The sequence below is a fragment of the Dermacentor silvarum genome, chromosome 4, assembly GCF_013339745.2.
Source record: "Dermacentor silvarum isolate Dsil-2018 chromosome 4, BIME_Dsil_1.4, whole genome shotgun sequence".
Classification (NCBI taxonomy): domain Eukaryota; kingdom Metazoa; phylum Arthropoda; class Arachnida; order Ixodida; family Ixodidae; genus Dermacentor; species Dermacentor silvarum.
The window spans coordinates 115,021,684-115,042,889 of record NC_051157.2 but is presented as its reverse complement, the minus strand read 5'-3'; the positions used below and the strand labels follow the sequence as shown (position 1 = coordinate 115,042,889).

The following is a 21,206-nucleotide window of genomic DNA, read 5'->3' as shown; positions in this document are numbered from 1 at the left end:
AGGACTGTTGATCAGGTGACCCAACTGTCGAAAAGAAACTTCACCTTGTGGTTGGCGCATGATAGCCTTAGTTGCTTATGCGCCATTAAACACAACACAAACAACAACAATCTAAATGGCTTATGCCAGTAAAACATGGCGCAACGAGGTCCCAAACCGAAACTCTCAGGGACACCTTTTGAAATAGACTTAGAGGTGATTTGCAAGCCATGGAAAAAGGCCAAAAAGCACTTTTCATCACATTACCTAAATCATTGCACTGATTTGTGAAGTCTAGTATAGGTTGTATAGTCTGAGTCCTATTGCATAGCCAGGCAGTGTTTTAAATTGCTGCATGTGCAGATTCATTCCCAAATATTTGCTCAAAGGTTTTCAGGTTCCCAGCCCCTTCTGTATTGAGTGGATGCTGTTTGAACTGTTTGCCACTTAGCAAAAGTAGTCTTTCGGGACCGTTTTGCAGATTCTAATCTGTCATGCATCTTGTCCTTCATTTGCAGCCTTCAACAAAGAAAAGTTTAACCAGTTTCTTGGCATCGCAGTGCCCCTTATGGTGTGGGTTGCAGGTGCATCCCTGGCTTATCACATTTTGATGGCTCTGTACAGGTAAAAAGTTAATTCAATTTTGTGCAATGTTGGCTTTGTTTTGTGAGTTTTGGCCTTGTTGGTGCAACATCTAGTACTTAGGGCAGAAATTTGGTTTAAAACAAACAGAAGTCAAAACACACAGGAGCACTTTCTTTGGGTTTTTTTTTTTTTTTTTTACTTTCAACAATGGTTTATTAAAAGATGCACCACAAGTTTATACCTGTGATTGATACCAATGCTGTAACCATTATTGTAGCATGAACATTGTGCAGGTTGAATCAAAAGGCAATCCAAAAGTGAATACTTATTGCCACTCTGTGGGTATTTGCATCTGTTTGGCACAACTTCACTCGGTGGTCGCGCCATTCTGTTGCTCTGATTTCTGGCCACTACTGCTGCATTCTAATGGGGACAGAAAGAAAAAAAAAAAAAAAGCTTTTTTACCGTGCTTTGGGTGCATGCTGGACAACTTCAAGTGGTCAAAGTTAATCCCAAGCTATTCCACTAAGGCAGCTCTCGTAGCCATTGTGTTGCTTTGGGATTTAAACCCCCTCGATCAGTCGGCTTTGGTACCAGCCTAATGTTCTGAAAGTGTGAGTTCCTTTTATTTTGTAGCCTCACACATGGAAGCTCCTGATTGTCTTCCGTTATCTTCTTTCCTTTGAACACAAAAAAAAATTAAGGTGAATGGGCGAAAACAAGAAAGTTTTCATTGGAAAATCTGGCAGGCCTAAGTGTCGTGTACCTTGCGATGCACTTATGATAGAAAGCTTCCACCAGGATTTCAGACAATAAACGACTGTCTACCAATTTGCCAAATATAAATAAACTAAGGCATAACGCCAAGGTGCTACCTAGAACTGAGAACAGGAGCACTCAAGTTGGGAAGTGGTAGTTGTTTGCCAAACTGCTAATTTTACGTCCCCTTGTCCAGCCCTGGCCCTAGTAATTACATATTGTGTCTCAAGAACAGAAAAATGAATGCTGGCATGTTACCCTAGGGTGACTGACCTTGCATTTTCTGTTCACGTTTTGATTTATGAAATGTCAAGAGCAACAGTTGATTTGGTGGTTGCTTTGTCAGTGTTTTTAGTTTCAGACATTATCTTAATTTTTTGTTAATTGAGTGAGTGGAACGGTTCGTACTTTCACTGTGTCCTTCTGTTTTTCATCTCCTTCAGGTCAATTGTCAAAGAAAGAAGTGTCCTGAGCAAGATTTTCTCAACATTAGGCACGATTTTCATGGGAACAGCTGCAGTGTGGGTCTTCTGCATTTCTCTGGTCCCACTCTCGGAACTGGACCGTGGCTTAAACAGGAAACTATGGCCCACAATTCGGAGCTGGCATTACAAGGTTGAGCCGTTCCACCTGACAAGTTCATATGGGCTCTTCAGAAGGTAATGATTAGACCTTTTGTTCTATCTGCACACCTTTAACACCTCTTAGGCACCTGTTCCTGTAGTGAGCATTGGCGTTATCATTCATAACGGAGCGAACGAACGCAGCGGGGAAGAAAAGCGGAGGAGGGTATGTCGAAAGCGTGAGAAGAAAAGCGTAGTGCTGCGATGATGGCTACGAGATGGCGCCAAAGTAGCATGGGTCATCTGGGAGGTCTGTGTGTGGCGGCTGCTGTGAATCGCGCCCACACGTCACTCACATGCTGGCTCTGGTTATCTCCAGATTAGCGAGGAAATCGCGCCACACTTGACTCTGTTTGCAACGTGCAGCACGAGACAGATTGTCCGCGCCAGCCAATATATCGGGAAATGAAAACACATATAGAGCTGCGCTCAAATTTCGCATTAGGGAGTATCGTAATCGTCGGTGAATTTTTTTTTTTTTTTTTGTCTGTTGAATAATTGGCCTTCTAAAACATGTGCTTGACACACATGTAAAGCCACATTTGTTTCTTGTATGCTAATCAAGTGTTCCCTGTCACATTGCAGGATTCTGTTTTGTGAACAGATAATACACAGAAGGAATACACACCCAACATAATACAAATATTGCCTTGCTGTTTAAATAATTTCTGCTACTTGCAAACCTGCCATGGAAGCTTAGCAGCAATGGTGCTTTGCTCATAAGCACTTCATTGCGGGATCAAATCCCCGGCCGCGGCAGCGGTATCTCGATGGTGGCGGAGTGCAAAAACACCCATGAACTGTTGTACATTGGGTGAATGTTAAAGAAGCATAGATGGTCAAAATTAATTAATCCGGCACGTAAAACCCCAGAATCTAATCTGCTGGTATCTGATTCAGAATTTTTTGTGGGTTGTATTGGGTCATGGAAAGCCATGTCATGAAAAAGAAATGGCCCGTTGTGACTCGTTTTCATGTGACTTGCGCAGCATGACAGGTGTCGGAGGGCGACCAGAGCTCGTCCTGGAAGGAAGTGACGACCCAAATGGTCCGTGGGTGGAGCTGCCATTCCTGTACAAGCCTGGAGACGTGAACCGCCCACCACCAATTATCAGTGTGTATCTTGCGATCTTTGCAGATGTGAGGAGTTTGTTGTGACCCTATCACTTTTCTCTATCAGTTTAAGATTCAAAAGAAAGAAAAACACTGGAGAAAAAAAAAGGACGGGTGGGACAGGGGTGGGAAAGACCCTCACACGCTTTCACTCGCACATACAGCATACAGCGCATAATGACGTTGTTATCGACCCTGGACTTTATACGGAACATCACGGCGACGACGACGGCAGAAATGCGCCTGGAGTGACCTTATAATTGCTATTGCAATAAATTCAGATTGAAATAGCTTTTATTATACCAGCCCAGGGTTTATTGTGGCTCTCTGGGTCTGCGGTGACATATGGTGATCCAGAAATTATATTACTGCATCGACTGGATCACATAATTTGAGAACACTTTCCGCTGTCATCATGAGCATCGGCACTAGACTATATAGTTCAATCGTAGTGTCAGCAATGCTTTTGGGTTTTCAGGAAAGCGCTGCCATATTCCACAATCCATTATTCCACCAAAATTAAGATTGACCTGCTGCAAACTGCTTCAGAATTATATTTTACTTGCTCCATAAATTGCTCCGAAATGACTTTCGGCAGTCCCACCCCTGAAAAGGCTGTCCCTATTCCTTGTCACCGCATTTCCTCACAGCTCGAGTGGTGCTGATGACAATGGCCTGCCTATTGCTCCTTTCTTACTTCCTTCCGCGATGTACTTAGGGTATCCCTTCAAGGCTCGCATCTCAAAAAGGTACCTGAGAGCGATAAAATAGCGGTGGCAGAATGAGCAGGATGCTTTAATCACAACTTCCCCATTTGCCAGAAGATTGGAGAGGCGTGCATGCATGTACGAGCTTTAACTTGGAAGTAACTCATAACTATGAACAATCTGCCCAATAGCTGGTGCCTGTTGCACAGTTCTATGACGTCATGGGTGGGGCATGATACAGGGGGCCTCGAAAGCCACAGGAGAGAGCAAGCCATCTATTATGTGAAATTGGGGACTACCTGCTGCACGTAGCAGAATAATATTTGGCTCACACATTTGGCAGCATTGTCTGTAGATCACGAACATTTTCTTATGTTGCAGCTCCCCATACGCGAACTTCTTTTCGATGCAACACGCCTGCTAATTGATGGCTTAGCAGATGTTTACTATGCACTGCAGCTGCGGCAATTAGGGGGAAGACGTTTATGTGCTTCTACTGATGACTTGCCTGCACTGATGACCTGATGCGCTTCATTTGAACGATACCGGGTGTGCAAGTTACAGTAGAACCCCGCTGTTACGTTCCAGGGTGCTGTATTTCCCTGGCTGTTATGTCGTTTTCGGCCGGTCCCGGCACAGCTCCCATAGAACCCAATGCATTGGTAACCCCGCTGTTGCATCACAACTGTGTGGACCGTTCCCGCATCATACGTTGCGAACTGCCACCCCGAGCTGGCCTGAGCGGCCATTTTGACTTTTCATGTCGCTTGACTTGGTGGCTTGACGATGGCATTGGCCGCCCAAAGTGTCGGGGGCAACGCCTATGACGTATTTCGGTTTCCACCAGCAAAAGTATGGCCCTTGAGATCCGTATTTGCTATCTAAAGATGGTGTCTATGACGCGTTGTGGCGCTAAAATTGGTTTTGGTTCATAGATGTTCCGTATAAAGTCCAAGGGCGATAAAGCCGTCGCCACGCGCTGAATGCTGTATGTGCGAGTGAAAGCGTGTGAGGGGAGCCGGCGACCGCGGCTGAATCTCGCGCGCGCAAGAAAGAAAAGTAGGGAGGAAGCCCGCCTTCTTCCGTTGCACTCAAGGCACCGGCGAGGGAGCGAGGTGGGAAGGATAGCGGGCAGCGTTGTACTTTGGCATCAACTGCATACTGCGTGGCGGTGCACCGTCGCGCGGGCCGCATCTTGAAAGCGATCTGCGTTGGGGGCAGAGTCTAGGCAGCGTAGGTGCGTCGACGGCTCGTAGCTTTGTGCGTGCTGTGTGTTCTCGGCGCTCAGTTTGCGTTGAAGCAATAGACAACAGCACGAAGGTCACTTCACGCGCTTCTGCAGCGGCGCTTCCTCACGCCAGCATTTGACAGCGCGTGTCCGCACTCATCGAGTGTGATGTGTCCATGTTTGCCTGTGGGCGCTGACACCATGCTTGTTAATATAGTTAATAAGTGAATGTTCACAAGTTTATACGGATGATAAACCTACTATCCTTACTTTGTACAGCTGTCTACTAATTTGGTATCGCAATCGATGCTTCGGCTTTCGGGCGAAACTACGACTTTTTTTCACGCGTAAGAATTAAAATAATATTATGTGCAGTTCAACACTACTCCCATTTTTCAATTTTTCCTGTTTCTTGGCTCTTGCGTTTCCTGGCTCTTACGTTTTTTTCTATGGTCCCGTGAAAAACATATCAGCGGGGTTCTACTGTATTTGGGGACATGGCTGAAAATCGTCAGAGGCATTAACATTCCCATTGTGACTGTTTATGTGCTCAACTTCGTTTTTGTCAACCCCTGTGTTGCCCATCTAGCACATTTTTTCCCGGGTAGCAGCTTCCAGTCTATGACACAGAAGACAAAGCCATACACTCTCCCAGTCACCTTACACGCCATTTACAATGACTGCGCGATTGCCACCTTCTTGAATGTCACAAAATCCTTTGTTTTTAGGTTGAGGCAAGGGTTGATGGCAAATTATCATCTGTGACAAAGAGAAATAAGTGCTTCCAGTGGTCAGAGGCCATTCTGGTGGTTGTGTTTCTCCAGCAAGTTATCATGAGTCAGAACCCCAAAAAGCCAATTATGGCCTTTACCGAGCCACTTCAGGTTGCACAGTCAATAGTCAAGCTTTCCTTGCACAATATCATTAAGTGCCACTTTAAAGTAATGGATTTGCTGGCTTCAACAGGGACTGCGCGACATAAGAATAGCTGTCTGAATTTCTGCAGCCACGTGATACTCAATGCGGTGTTTCAGTTCCCAATATTGAAACCTTCTACACTGCTACATATGGGGGGCTTCACTGCAAGGGAGACTTAACAAGCGGCCATGCAGTACTTTTAAAAAAACTGTCAGCCCTTTAACTGCGGTGGACACGGAAGACCAGCGAAGGGCTGTACTATGGTGGGAATTATGTATTTCCAATTACGACTATTAAGATGTGATGGTGTAATTGGTTATTTGAACTATTAAAGAATGAGAAATATATATCATCCGGGGGTTTTCATTTATTTAGTGACCACATGGCCTTATAGTCGCTACGGTACACCGCCATAGGGCGTACAGCAAAGGTTAGCACGTTCTTGATAAACACGTCACCAACGCCGCGCGCGTTCGGTGCAAACGCTGGCAAAATGCCGCTGCTGTCGACAACAGTTTTGCGCGTTGTTTGTGTGACCGCATGCAGCCGCTGTGAAAACGCTGGCTACGTGACGGAACGGCTAAACGCCTTCGTTGACACTGTCAGGGGAGAGGCGGGCGAGAGCCCAGAGAGAGTCAGCGGCACAGGCAGCAGAGGCCGGCAGGGCTGCGCGCATGTGCCACAGTGTGAGAGCAGGCACGCGCACGCACAGTCTAGGGTGCCTCGATGCCCTCCTCGCCCACCGCTCCCCTTCCACTGGGAAGTCACGTTTGCTCTCTACCGTGCGTTCGCTCCCCGTGAAAGCGCGCGTCCCTTGCCCTTGCACGCTTTCACTCTCACATATATGCCAATGAGAGTTTTTTTCTATTGCCGGACGCGACCATTGAAGAGAGAGCCCTCAACAGCTTCGCTCTAAAAGCTCTCTAGAGGCTGATAGTATTGTGGAAGCACTGCCCAGCATCAGCACGCATTATGTGATCCAAGCGTGCAGTTGTTATCGAAGCCGAATTCAGTCAATAATTGAAGCTGAAGATGATTTTATGCAACATTCTTAATAAACATTGCTAAAAGGAACAATGTGAAAAAATTGGAACAATTATATTGAATCTTGTCTGAAGTATCGTTCATATTTCTGAACTATGTCTTCAAAGTGAGCTCCACAGTGAGACAGTTCGTCTAACTGCAGCGCCATGGTGCATTGTGTGTTTGTATAAAGAAGCGCAGCAAAAGTAGTTGTGTGCATTGGCAGATCGGTATCTCTTAAATTGTCTTTGATATTTGCATTAAAACAGCCCCTGCACACTTCTGCATGCATGCTAACCATTATTTCTGTATCTGCAGTCCCACACCAGCCTAGGCTCGACTGGCAGATGTGGTTTGCCGCACTGGGTGACTACAGGCGAAACCCGTGGTTGCTCAGCCTGGTTTACCATTTGCTCAACAATGATGCATCAGGTATGTCCCCCACCCTACCCTACCCTTCATTTCTTTTTGTATTCACAGGAAAGTGAATAAAAAATGGTCTTTCCTTCACAAAGAACTTTCTTGACAAACATGGTATTACATGAAGTAATGATATGTGAGTGATAAACAGTTTACAAAAGGTGCATTGTGGTAATGCTTTATAAAATAGAGCAACACAGCACAGTGGAATCTCATTGATACGATTCTGACATAGACCTATTCATCAATCACACATGATGAACCATGGCGGCCCGAAAAATTATTTGAATTGGCATTTATTTATTGCAACTACATAAAATTTCAAGATTATGCAGGAAGAAAAGGCAATGAGTGTCTCCCAGAGGTCTCAGATCCCGCCCAGTAGCAGCAGTACAGCGCACACAAGAAATGTACATTTGCTACAAACAATATTAATAATTAAAAAAAGAATTGTACTTGTTATTTAAGTCTACAGCCTAAATGTATCGCTAGTTTAGGTAATAGTATTGTCTAGGTTCTACGCAACAAAGTACAATCAACTTAAATTACTTGCAATATTCACTAGAAAAAGTGACAGCAGATGTGTGCAACAACCTGATTTCCAGTGAAGATGTTTCTTTCGAACAGTTGCAATAAAACTTTCACTTTCTTTAATTATATCCCAAACATTAAAAAGTTGCCCATATGTGACTGTGCCATTTGAAACTTAGCCCGAATGTAATCCTTTGGAGCACTTCTTGTTTGGAATTTTTTAAAAGCCAGTAATTCATCAACACACGTTACTTCGCCATAACATTTACCATGGTTTCCTCCTTCCCTCCCTCCCCCTCGCTCTCCTTATTCAATTTCTGCTAGATTTGATATGGGTTGAGTTCACAGTTCTGCCACAGCAACGTGATAATTTATTTGTTCGCAAAACACATTCGTAAAGCTCCGGATCGCTTGCATGCGTAATTTACAGCAAATGTCATGATTAGTACCCTGTCTTTAAAGTTTACCTATACATATTGTCCATAACGCGCCCTTTGTTTTCGCCAAATATAAACAAAATGTCTTGCTTAGTTCACCGAGGACATCGCTGAAACCAAGTCTGAACGTGTTATGACGCCTGAAAATAGGGACAGAAAAAGGACGGATCAATAATTATTTGTAACGCTTCTAGCTGGATCAGGAAACTTTAAAATTTGTCGCACATTGCAGTTACCATGTCCTCCTCCCCTTTCCACAAAATATAAACCTGCTGTAACCTACAGCTATGTCGGGACACTGGGAAGCATAGCTGATAGCTGCCATATCGCATGCTTTAACACTTTAATAAGAATCTTTTTACAAAGGCTGTGTATGATCCAGCCTCATTTAACTTCGCACAGAGAGTTTCCATAGCATACCACCAATTTTCGCTAAATTTGGTCTTGGTGGCTTTCATAGTTCTGCCATGGCAGCGGGCTCAATTCTTCCCCGCTCGTTAGACACGCTCATAACATTCTAGAGTGCTTGCATACATAATTTATTGCGAAAGCTCCAATTACTTATCTAGTACTCAGAACTTCACCTACACATCACCTATTAACTTGTCCTTACAGTCATCAGACAAATCGAAGCTGCCTCCTTTAGTTCAGTGAGGACGACAGGCGAACCTATTATATCATGCATGAAAAAGTAAAAGTAAATAAAATATGAGGGTTCAATAATTATTGGTAACGCTTCTAAATAAGCCACAAACGTTAAATCTTCGCGACATATTGCACTTAAAATGTACGTACCTATTCCTTCAAAGCATAGAATATCTGAAACGCAGAGTTCTCTTGGGACATTGGGAAACCTCGCATTTACCATCACACATAAACTCGGCGTATCAAAATGGTCCCCTTATATTCGCAAAGTTTGACCTCAGTTGACTGTAGTTGTAATTATGCCAGCACAGCTGTCTAAGTTTTACGCCGCTCGTAAAACAGACTAATAACGCAATGGATCACTTGCATACGTATTCTACTGGAAAATGCGCATTTAAACCACCCATTTGGAACACTGCCTACACATTACCCATATCATGCCCCTAATTTTCCCCAGATATAAACAAAATGCCTTGTTTAACTCAGAGAAGACACCGGAGAAACAATCTACGAATCTCGTACGATGCACAAAAACACATGGAAAAATGAGGGTTCAGTAATTATCTGCAACACTTGCATTAAAAGCAGGAAAGTGAATGTTTCGCAACGCATTGTGCTTAAAATTAACTCTATTTTCATGGTATTTCAACTGCCTCTCGTGCTGTTGCTTTAGGAGTCTGGGAAACGTTTTGATTGGCTGCAGGTATGACTCCCTGGAACGTTCCAATGAATAACTTTCTACAATGACTGTAATGAACCTACACAGGATAAACATTTATCGCTCACCACTAAGAACATTCCTTCGTACTTCAAATAAATAAAAACACCATGTCCCGCATAGTTCACCGAGTACACCGGGGGAAAACAACTAAATGCCGTGTATAACTCATAAAAATTGGGAAAAAGATACTTTTCAGTAACTGTTTTCGGAGCACATAAGCAACCTACACAGTGCAAGTTTTCGATACACGCCACCAAAAAGTGGTCCCCATTTTTTCAAAATATAAAACATGTGCTGTTTTTGCTTCTGCTGGGATACAATTAATAGCGTAGCTGTTACAGTGGAATCTCGATGATACGAATCTCACGGGGTCACAAAAAATATTCGCATCAGCCGAAATTCGTATCATCGAAACACAATTAAAACTAGCTAAATTAAAAAGTCGGAGGTGAACTCACTCAGGCACATGCACGTAAAAAGCATTTACAGTATAGATTACTTATAACGTAACTGTTTATAGTGCAGAACTGGCTACAATGCGGCCTTTTCCGACTCCCGTTTACCCTCCCATGTATACACATACCGCTTACAGTGCAGCCGCGTGAGACGAAATACCGGTTATAATGCGGCTTCCGCTGGAAAATCTCGCCGACAAGGGCGGTAGCGAGCACGCTTCTCAACGAGGTGCGCCCACCGACGGGAGAGGAGATCAACGAGGGCGATGCGGAGTAGGAGCATGAGACGTGGAGCTTGAGTCCAAGGGCGATAAAATTGTCGCTGCGCGCCGTATGTGCGAGTGAAAGCGCGCCTTTTTTTCGCCTTCACGCACGGAGAGCGAACGCGACTTCCGTCACGGCCGGGCGCGCCAGTCGAGCCTGGCCCTGCTTCCGTCGCGCGAAAGGCCGGCGGGGTATGGGAGGGAGGGAGGGAGGGGGGCTTTGCTGTGGGGCACCAAATGCGTATCTTGCAACCGGGCGCAAGGGTAACTGGCGACGCAATCTCCCACGCGAAAGGAGCAAAGCGGGAAGGCAGCGCAGGAGGGAGGGAAGGAGGGAGGGAGGGGGCAGCTTCTACTCTGCCAACAAATGCGTTCTTGTACTTTGCGCCTGTGCCGGCTGTCGGGGTTGTCGCGCGCACCGTATCTTGAAAGCGATCTCCACGCGGCTCTGACCTTTGTATGCGCTGTGCTTACGCCGCTCAGTTTCCGTTGAAGCGATAGACCGCACTTCCCCACGCCTGCATGGGGAAAAGTGCAAAAGCAAGAAAAGCGCCACCGCGTCAAACTCTTCGCTCCCAGTCGCGGCCTCCGCGCTGTCCGGCGCTGTGTCCGCGCTCCGCATCAAAAGAGAAAAGGAGAAAGTGCGTGACTGCGCGCTGTTCTCTTTCGCGGCCATCGATGGGGCGGCGTTTATTCATATCAACCGACGCGGGTCGGAAATCGATTCGTAACAACCGTTCTCTAGCACGTTGCAAAGTAATGGGGCTCGGCCGGGACCACAGAAAAATTCGTATCATCTGGAAATTCGCATTAGCCGTGATCGTATCATCGAGATTCCACTGTATTTAGAAACAGCCTGAAAATGAAATGACAAGGTCAGAAGTGGACACAAGCCTTTAGAAAAAATTCAAGCCAGTGTTCTATTGGTATTTAAATGGCTCTGCACGTTCGACCAAGGTCACTTTCACTAACATATCTACAATAAGTTGTGATTAGACAGTGAAACTCGACAGTTATACCTGTAAGAGGTTTGATTAGACTTTTTGATGCTGATGCAATACTGAGACTGCAACGCTATGTATGCTGTCTCCGGACAAAGATTAAATAGTTCCAGTGTTTGAAAATCCAATGATTTCATGCCGTAAACCACACCAGTCGTTAGGGGCAGCTGATTATAATACGTTATCCTGACCTCCCCCTCGCCCGCAGGTTAAAATTTATTAGCTGGGGCGGAATCTTATAACGGTTCTGATTGCGAACCGTTCGCTTGCCCTCACGTGATTGGTCAGAATTGTGGTTTCGTCAGCGGTCATCAGAGACAGCGGGGCGGTACAGCAAATCATGGCTGTCGTCGGCCATGAGTGGAACCGACGAAGAGGTAGTCCGCTTTGGGTTCCGTTGCTGTGGCTTGGCTGTTTGCTTGCCAACTTGGCAGCGCACGTGGGTCTTGCCGCCTCGGAGACTCGCAGGCGGTGCGCGCGCGCGCTTTGGTTATCTCTAAGGTACGACTACATACACATGAAAACATGGCGGCCCCCCTCATTCTTTGCCTCCGTTTGCTCTCCCAAACCCGCGAACGACTGGAGGTGCTAGACACGTTTTCAGAGCTCACAGATGAGGAGTTTCGGCATCATTATCATCTGTCAAAGGGAACCGTCTGATGGCTGTGCGACAAACTGGAGGAGACGAGCAGCCATCGCCCTTTGCCGATGCGAGACCTGCAGCCTCAGGAAAATGTCCCTGTGCGACGACATCATAGAATAAGAACCAACTTTAAAAATTTTCGCACAACTGGTGGTGATGGGGCTATTTCCTTTGATTCGAGTGGTAACAATTTTTAACGCGTGGATTACCACCTGGCGACGAACAGTTAAACAGATGGTAATATTATATGCCTAATGTACAATAAAAGAATATGTCAACATGCAACGATAATTGAAAACTTTCAGGACAATATTTGAATAATAGTTCATATTTATTGAACAAAAAGAAACATTCCGCAATACCTCGATTAACTCGTCACATGATGACGTACACTTCAGAGGAGGCACCCTCTCGTTTATCGGTCGCGTCCTCCCCGTCTTCCACCTCCGGCTTGGGAGTTGCCTATGTAGTGCCCAGTGCCAGGCCTTTCCCGCTACGCGAGAGTGTGCGCGAATCCGTACACGCTCGTCCGCTACAGCGTGTCCCGAGGAGACACAAAAGACAATCCTCGCTGCCCCAGTACATAGTAAAGAAAAGCATTACTGACATGGCCACTCTATTACGAACGAAAATTTAGCTTCAGCTGTAGTTTTGTTGGACTTTCCAGCATGCAGCCGAAAGTGCCCGCTTTCAAAAGTAGGGGGGAGGGGGGAATGGCATACTTTGCCCCCCCCCCCCCCTCCCACTTCTGACAGTGGGGGTGCAAGTGCCCCCCCCCCCCTGCCCCCCGGTAGATACGCCTATGGCTGTAGGTCCCTGCAATGGCAGCTTCCCTGCAGCACTCGTCTGTCCACGTAACGTGAAAATGCCGCCACGCATTCGCTTGCCTATTCCAGAACCAGAAAATCTCATCGCGGATCGTCGCTCGCCACCATTCACAGCGCGTGTGGTGCGTAGGTGATAACGCAAACGCACTGCCATTCCCTGCCGCAGGCGGGGTGAAGTGAGCGTCATGTTTCGTTTGTTTCGTTCTGGTGGCATCGCGGCATCATATTCCGGTGTTGCCCGCCAGGTCGATTTCGTTTCGGTTTCACATCACCATCTTAAAACGACAACGCATGTCTCAAGTTGCTGGGGCCGTTTGGGCCGCAGGAGCTCTATGCACACCAACATCTCATGCTGCGACAATTCTCGCTGAGTGGGCATATCTAAACTTTCCACCAAAATGCTCTGTCCAAGGAAGCTGCTTACACAGACCGACAAGCACAAACGTAAACTTGCCGAAGCCTCAAAACGACAACACGTGTGTCGGGCTGCTGAGGCCCCGCTAGATTGGCCTCGCGTTGACATAGATGTCAACTGCAATTGAGTCTGCCGAATTTTTTAGTGACTTCAGATCATACGTTAGTATGTTTTTCTTGCGTGTTTTTTTTTCTGTTTTTTTTTTCCTTTTTTTTTCCTATATTTTTTTTTCCAAAACATATGTACAAGGTTCTACTGTACGTACATTTATTTGAATGTTTTGAACAATGACATTACATGTGGAAGAGCTAGTTCTTTCAGTAGTAAGAGTCTCTAACTAATTAAAAATGGCGATTTGACGTGATCATTTTGTGGCCAAGATTCTTGTAGGCCCCTAAACCACCTTTGATATTTTTTTAGGATTTCAAGTAAACACGCGCATCGAGTTCAGAATGCCGTCACGATCAACAATGCCAAACGCTACAGCGCAACGCGCCGCGGTCACGCCACAATATCAAAAAACAAGGTCGTGCTCCTCTCGGAGCCTTTCCGGTATCCCAGCGGTCGTCATGATGTCACCAGGATGCATCTGGTGATGTCAACGACGGCGACGATGTCTTTTGGTCGAGCAAGAACCTACGACTTCCGGTTAGTCTGCTAGCAGGAACGCGCGCTCCCTGCTCTTCTTCGTCGTGTTGTTCGCTTGTGCGCACTTGCGAATTGGTAATTACAGCCCGCAACGCAAGTGCCAAATCACTCGCGTTCCAACACAGTCGTGCTTAGCGGTCTGATTAGCTGCGCGAACATGGTGCGACAGTGTTGGCCTTTCTAGACATGCCCGCAACACAGGGTCCATAGTGGCACACTTTGCATGAGCATGGGCCTGCACGGCAGCTACCGCGGGTAGCCGAGAAGCGCTGAGTCGCAGCTAAAGCCCGTCCACGTTACCGGCACGGTAACTCGCCACACGCCGTTTGCCATTCGTGCGCCGCCATTCGACGGCGACTTTGCTCGCGATCGGCGAGATTTCCTTGATGAGACAGGGACTCATTTGTGCGGCAGGCTCACCGCTGCTGATCGCTTGACGATGACAATATCATCGCTAGGTCTTTTTAGGCCTTTTCCGGTTCACTTCAAAGCTAAAGCAGACGGCGCTTCTGAATTAATTACCGGCGCTCATGAGCCGCAATATTTTATTATCGTTGTTGTCGCTCTTCGCAATAATTGTACACAAAGGAGAAAAATACGCTGATATTAGCGGCGCCATCCGCTGCGATGCGAGCACAGCCGAGTCGGTCGTCTTCCGTCTGCAGCCGTGCACTGCAGCTGAGCACGACAAGTATCGGAGCTCTCATTCATGTTAAACGTTTGACAGTGGATATCGTTCTTCATAAAATGTACGATTTATGCATTGCTTTATCTAGCGGAAATTATTTTGCTTGGAACAGAAGCTGCAGCCGATGTTTTCGTTGCCGGTGGCGAAGGTGCACAGCTTCGCTGTCGTCGATTGGCCTGTCGATCGCGCTGCGGGCGATGACGTATGTCACGTGACATTTGGAGGAACACTCAGCGAGGAGAGACCAGCCGACAAGGAGAGTAGCGAAGGAAAGAGCGAAACGAGCGAGGGCAGTGTTGCGATCATGAAACGCGTGTAACTCTGCTATTACGGCACCATTTTGAAGAATTCTTGCGGCTGCATGTCCGTTGTAGACTTGTGCACAACTGCAACACTACAACTAAATTTCAACCTCTTGGTGGCTTAGGGGCCCTTTAGCACAGAGATGCATTGGAACTGTCTGATGATTACTAATGTCAATAATTACCAGAATTAACTATTTAACTTTAGAATTACTGAAATCATGCATTTTGCACTCATGGATTGTCTGTGCTTGAGACAAGTTAATTCATTATCCCACTCAGAATCCTAAGACCAGCATCAGTTTCAAAATATCTTGCAAAGGGCATGAGTGCTCAATGTACCATTTTGCCAAAAGACCTGCCTTAGCACTGTGAAGCAAAGCTGTGCATAACACCAATGTATTTGTGCCATTGATTCTGGAGGCAGCTAGTATCACGAAACTGCAGCAAGTCTCAGGATTGGTGCTGATTACTTAAACCATTAATTTAAAAGTAAGTTATTGAAGCTTAGTTGATTAAGGAGCTTATTGGCAATCACCACGTGGTTACTCATGTCCGCCTGTGCTGTAGATCTTGGCAGGCCAAAACTATTCTAATCCCCTATTCTTAATAATTTAAAACATTTGTGGCTGGAACACCCTGTATCTGTATACTTATGCTAATAGTTGATGAGCATAATAACAGCGCAGGTAGTAGAGTAGCACTGAGATGTGTTCGGTGAAAATGGTTTCAAAAGTTTTGTTCTATGTCTTGTGTGCCTGGTGCAGCTCTGCGCTTGATGAACTTGGAGCGATACCCCTTCACCCGCCACCCTCCCAAGTACATTCGTGCCACGCTGTACAAATACTGGTTCACCAAAATGGACACCAGCAGGTAGGGATTGTTGAGCAAGTGAAATCAAATACCTTTGTGCATGTAATGCTCACCTGTACCCTAGATTGCTTACAGTGCATGTTTGTAGCTAGTTAGTGGTAAACTTCGAGTTGGTCTCTTCAGCTGGCTAGCCATTCAGTGAGAAACCTGAATACTTAACGGGTCATACATTGAAATGCTGGAGATGCCGTGCCAGCCGATTTTCATTCTTGTAATGGTCATTTGAAGCAAATGATTGCCTCAGACTTCAGGCAGTAAATTCTTTCAAGCAGCATAAAGGAGACGTACACAGGAGAACAGATAGGTGTGCATGATTTGTTCTCTTGTGCATGTCTCCCATGCACTGTTTCAAAGAATGCAGAGCGAACTGTGCAGACTTGTTCCAGAACAAGTTTGTTTTAGGCCCAACATGGGCGGACAGCTCAGAGAGTGGGACAACTGATATGGGCAGGACAAATGCACTGACAGGACAGCACATCTGTCCTGTTCATATGACTTGTCCCGTCGTCTGCACCGTTGCTATGTTGAATGTAAACAAACCAGCCCAGCTTAGAACCCTCATTTTAGGCAGGCAAATTGTGTTTAAATGAGAGCCACATTTGTGGGATGGCCATATAGCCTTGATTTTGTTGTGCGACCTTTAGCCTTTGCTGTACCTCTATATGAAATTAATAACTGCATACCAACATAGCTTGTCTTTGCTAAGCAGCTGCTTTGGCTCTCGTACTGATTGCCGCATTTTCCGCTCAAGTGGGCACGCCTGGTGGTACCGTGGCAGTCCCAAAGAATACCTGCCCCCGGTCCACAAGAAGCAACCTTTCCTCAGGGAGTTCCTTCAAGAGCATGGCATTCCCATGGTGAGCGAAAAGTGGCGAGCTTTAGTTGGAATATTTGGCTCTTTCTTGTTTCTCGCTGGCGCAGTGACATTGCAGGACTCTTCTGCACATTACCTTGTGTAAGATGTTACAATGGGGGAATTTACTGCAGTGGTTAAAAATTTTATCTTCACTTTCACTTTACAACTTCTTTTGAATTTCAGAAAAAACAAATAATGCTGTTTTCAACATACGCACCCAGCTTTTCAGAATTGCTTTATCCCTCGTGTCAATCAGCACACTCCAACAGAATCAGGTCAGGTGCATGCCCAACGTCGTGAATTTTAGATGGCCACAGATCCAGCTTGTTCGCCTATGACTTTGGTGCTTCCTTCCTTGAAATTGTGTGTGAATTGAAAGCGATCTGTTTGCAACAAAGCACTTCCTTTTGTACTGCACAGAGTGTTCTCGTTAAACACAGTATCATACCATAAAAACATTTACATTGTGCTGTTGTCCTGCTATGAATATGAGGGACAGCTATCATTTTTTTTTTTTTTTACTGCTGCTTGAACTGAACTGAGGGAGCATGTTTGAACTCCTCAAGCTGTGACAAAAGGGGCAACCTCATTACAGAACTGTTTGTGATACAGTGTGGCCAGCACAGTGTGGCTTGGGACAACTTTGGAGTCGGGAAAGATTTTCCGTCCTATATGTATGTTGCTCTATCCAACATATTACGTCTCCCCTATAGCAGCCCCGAGCACTTTTCGTCTAAGGCGCAGTTTTTGGCTCTAACATGCTTTCTTCTCTCATAATTGCAAATGAACTAGTTGATAGCATTGAAGGCCTTGCACAGCATGTCTCTATGCCCAGAACACCAGGCCAGCCATACAGCTTAGAGGCCAACAGCCATGCTACACGTTTAAGTCTCCTTTTATAAATGCAATGTTGAATATTGTTGAATAGAGAGAAGATAGGACATTTATTTCAGATGTTGCCATTGAATACACATGCACTGAAACGAGACACATGTAGGGGCAGCAAAAACCGCAAACTACGCGTCACAGTATTTTTGTGTGCCAACATGGATGGAAGTGATAAGTGCCCTCATTTGTCATCGGAAAGTAAAAAAAAAACGCAGTTTCTTCGGTGCTGCCAGGGTCCCGGTACGCTACTGCCACAACCAGAAGGCATGGATGACATGGGAACATTTTCGCGAGTGGCTCGTGGAGTTCAATGAACGTATCGAGCAAGCAAAGGTGAAGGTGGTGCTCACCCTTGATTATTGCTGTGCCTATCACTCCATACCGAAGCTCTCAAGTGTGAAAGTTTGTTTTCTGTCGCCTAACCACCACGGCAGGCCTGCAGCCCATGGACGCTGGCGCGTTCGCCAATTTAAAGATTATGTACTGTCTCCACGTCCTAACAAGGTAGTGCTTGTGATTGACATGGCCGCGCAGACAAGCCAGGGGCAGCCAGACTTAAAGATCAGTCTATTTATCGCCGTACAGTTTATTTTTGCCACGTGGTCGGAAGTCTGCGCTTCTGCGGTGAAGAACTGTTTCAGGAATGCAGGCTTTGTTTGAGGCAGTAGTTGGCGGCAGCAGAAGCTCCCGCCAACAAAGTGATGCTGAAACTCTGGTTCACAGTCAACGAGGACGCATTGGAACTCGATGAGTTTCTGCATGCGGGCGAATGCATTAGAAACTTCGGAAGAACTAACCGATGCAGCAGTCATAGCGAAGGTCCTAGCAGCAGATAACAGTGACGGTGACGATACCAGCGATGACATGGTTGGGCAGGTTGCCCCAACATTGTCCTCACAGGAGATCCTGTGGATGTTGCAGTCCCTCTGGGGCTTTGTTTTGGCGAGGGGCCTTCCGCTGCACCTGGATGACCTAGAGAAGCATGTCGGCAAGGTTTGCAGAAAGCACACAAAGCTGATGGGCATGGGCTTTTCTTGTTTAATCAAGTGCAAAGTGAATGTGGGAGACCGTGCAAGTGTCTTGTCCTGCCCTGTTGCCCAAGGTAGGACAAGTTGCCCCGTTCTGATTCGCAAGGCGCCACGCTCCCGCCCCGCTGACGAAAGCGTGGTGCCCGGCAAATCATGAGGGAAGCGAACGTTCAGAAAGCAAGATGCTTGCACGTTCTCGCCCGAGCATTTCTTAATTCTGCTGCATTTCTCAAGCTCAGAGACTGCCTCGGCAACCTTTTTTTCTATTCTTTTTAAAGGCCCCTTTTGGGGCCACCAAAGCAATGCCTTGGCGGAGCTTGCGCACCGTGTGCCACCCGTGAGCCCTCTTTGCAATTGTTGTAGCAGTGACATTCTTTAAAAAGCTAGAGCAAAAATTTGTTGCCTGCGCAGCTGCACCACTGGAATATTTGGACGCCTTCCAGCTTTCAAAAGCGAGCTGCCGCTTGTTGCACGCGATAAGAGCGCGACGGTTGGCTGCTACAGTAGAACCCCACTGTTACGTTCCCGGGTGCTGCGTTTTCCCGACTGTTACGTCGTTTTCGGCCGGTCCCGGCACAGCTCCCATAGAACCCAATGCATTGGTAACCCCGCTGTTGCGTCACAACTGTGGGACCGTTCCCGCATCATACGTTGCAAACTACCACCCCGCGCCGGCCCGAGCAGCCATTTTGACTTTTCATGTCGCTTGGCTTGGTGGTTTGACGATGGCATTGGCCGCCCAAAGTGCAGGGGGCGACGCCTATGACGTATTTTATGGCCTTTGAAATCCATATTTGCTATCTAAAAATGGTGTCTATGACGCATTGTGGCCCTAAAATTAGTTTTGGCACATAGATGTTCCGTATAAAGTCCAAGGGCGATAACGCCGTCGCCGCACGCCGTATGCTGTATGTGCGAGTGAAAGCGTGCGAGGGGAGCCGACGACTGCGTCTAAATCTCGCGCGAGCAAGAAAGAAAAGCAGGGCGGCAGTTGTGGGAATTATGAAGGTTCATATTTCCCCGCGTCCTTACGCGCGCCACGGAAGTGAGGAGAGCAGACGTCTCTTGCGTCCAGTGGGCCCAGGGAGTGCACGAGCGCGGCTATCTTCTGGAAGGCTAGTTGGTGGCTTGTCTTCTTGATCAGCTGAGGTGCAGCCGTGGCTCCGTGCCGTATGCCCTCGCTGAGTTCTATGGCCAGCTTTAGCTGCTGCTCCATAGGTGTGGTTCTGCTGCCTCGGGTGGGTCCGGCCTGGCTACGGTCTGTTCTGCCGACTGCGGGTATTGTAGGGGTGCGCCACGGGAGTCAAGGGGGCGTTCGGTCTTAAGGGGGGAGGGATGTGGGAATTATGAAGGTTCATATTTCCCCGCGTCCTTACGCGCGCCACGGAAGTGAGCAGAGCAGACGCCTTTTTCCCTCTTCCCGTTCGGGGAGCCAAACGGCTTTTCGTGCGGTGGCGCGATCCTCTTGGAAACCGGTTGTAAATGCAGCGGTGACGTGTACGCGGAGCCCCGCGCTCATTGGACCGAGCCCAGAACGAGGCGGGGCAGTCGCGACCAGCGCACGCCGGAGAAAGAGAGACGACTGCGAGCCGCGACGAAGGACGGAGCTCAGGTAACCATCTTGTTCCCTTCCTTTGTCGTGCCCTACCTCGTTCGACCACTATCGACCACGACAAACGTCGAGGTCGACTCTATAGCCTGCTTCCACGCGAATTCCCATGGGGCAATAAACTCTTTTTATACTTGTTACACTATCGTGTGTTGTCGTGTTTCTGCCTGTCTTTGTACCGCCAAACCCCGGTAGTACAAGGCAAGCACACGGGAGTTGGCCGTCAAGCCTAAGCCTTACGACAAAGGCGGCTTGAGAGAACCCGGAGACTACACAGTGTGCTTTTTTTCGTTGTGCTCGATGCACCGGCGAGGGAGCGAGGGGGGAGGGATAGCGAGCGGCGTTGTACTTTTTTTTTTTTTTTTTTTTTTTTTTGACCCTTTTCGCGGCGATCCCATGGACGCTGCCATGTTTGATCACGTGTTGATGCGTCCATTTCTTGCCTCAACTGCCTCCATGTTTACAATGTATGTGTATGACGCCGGTGTGGCTTAGCAAACCTCTGTTTCGGGAGATATCCTTGACGGTGACCGGTGGACGACACGAAGCTTTGGCCACAGCTTCAGAGAGCATGAAAAAGCGCTTTCGGAGCTGATTAAGCTATGTCCAAATGGCACGAGCAGCGTATATGGTGCTTGCTCTAAAAGCGGGGCTAATTATGTATTCCAATCTATGCAAACATTCCGCTCATGAATTGAATAAGGATTAGTGTGTTTTGCTCTTTGTTCTTGATTTGGCAAATATTTTGAAGCAGCAGCTTGTCAGTTTCTGACTCAGTGAAGTTCCTCGGTGCAGCCACTATCTGATTATTTTCTACCTAATCGCTCGTGGGTGTGCCCAGTTCCGATAGATTTGTTCTTGCTGCACGCAAGGCTTGGAGCTTAGCTGTTTTCTACATTGTAATACCTTGTAGCAAATATTGCAATACCTTGTAGCTAATATTGGAACACCTTGTAGCAAGTACAGTATAGACCACTTATAACGTAACCGCTTATAGTGCAGGATCGGATATAGTACGGTC

At 46.9% G+C, this 21,206-nt stretch overlaps 1 protein-coding gene across 1 annotated transcript in view; it reads left to right on the top strand.

Annotated features, from left to right (window-relative positions):
- Positions 1 to 21,206, top strand: part of LOC119450546 (lipase maturation factor 2-like) — a 64,363-nt gene that overhangs the window by 37,324 nt on the left and 5,833 nt on the right. The window contains 6 exon segments of the mRNA XM_049665955.1: positions 498 to 603; positions 1,767 to 1,982; positions 2,936 to 3,060; positions 7,254 to 7,367; positions 15,699 to 15,804; positions 16,556 to 16,661. Of these exon segments, the coding sequence (XP_049521912.1) occupies positions 498 to 603; positions 1,767 to 1,982; positions 2,936 to 3,060; positions 7,254 to 7,367; positions 15,699 to 15,804; positions 16,556 to 16,661 (773 nt within the window).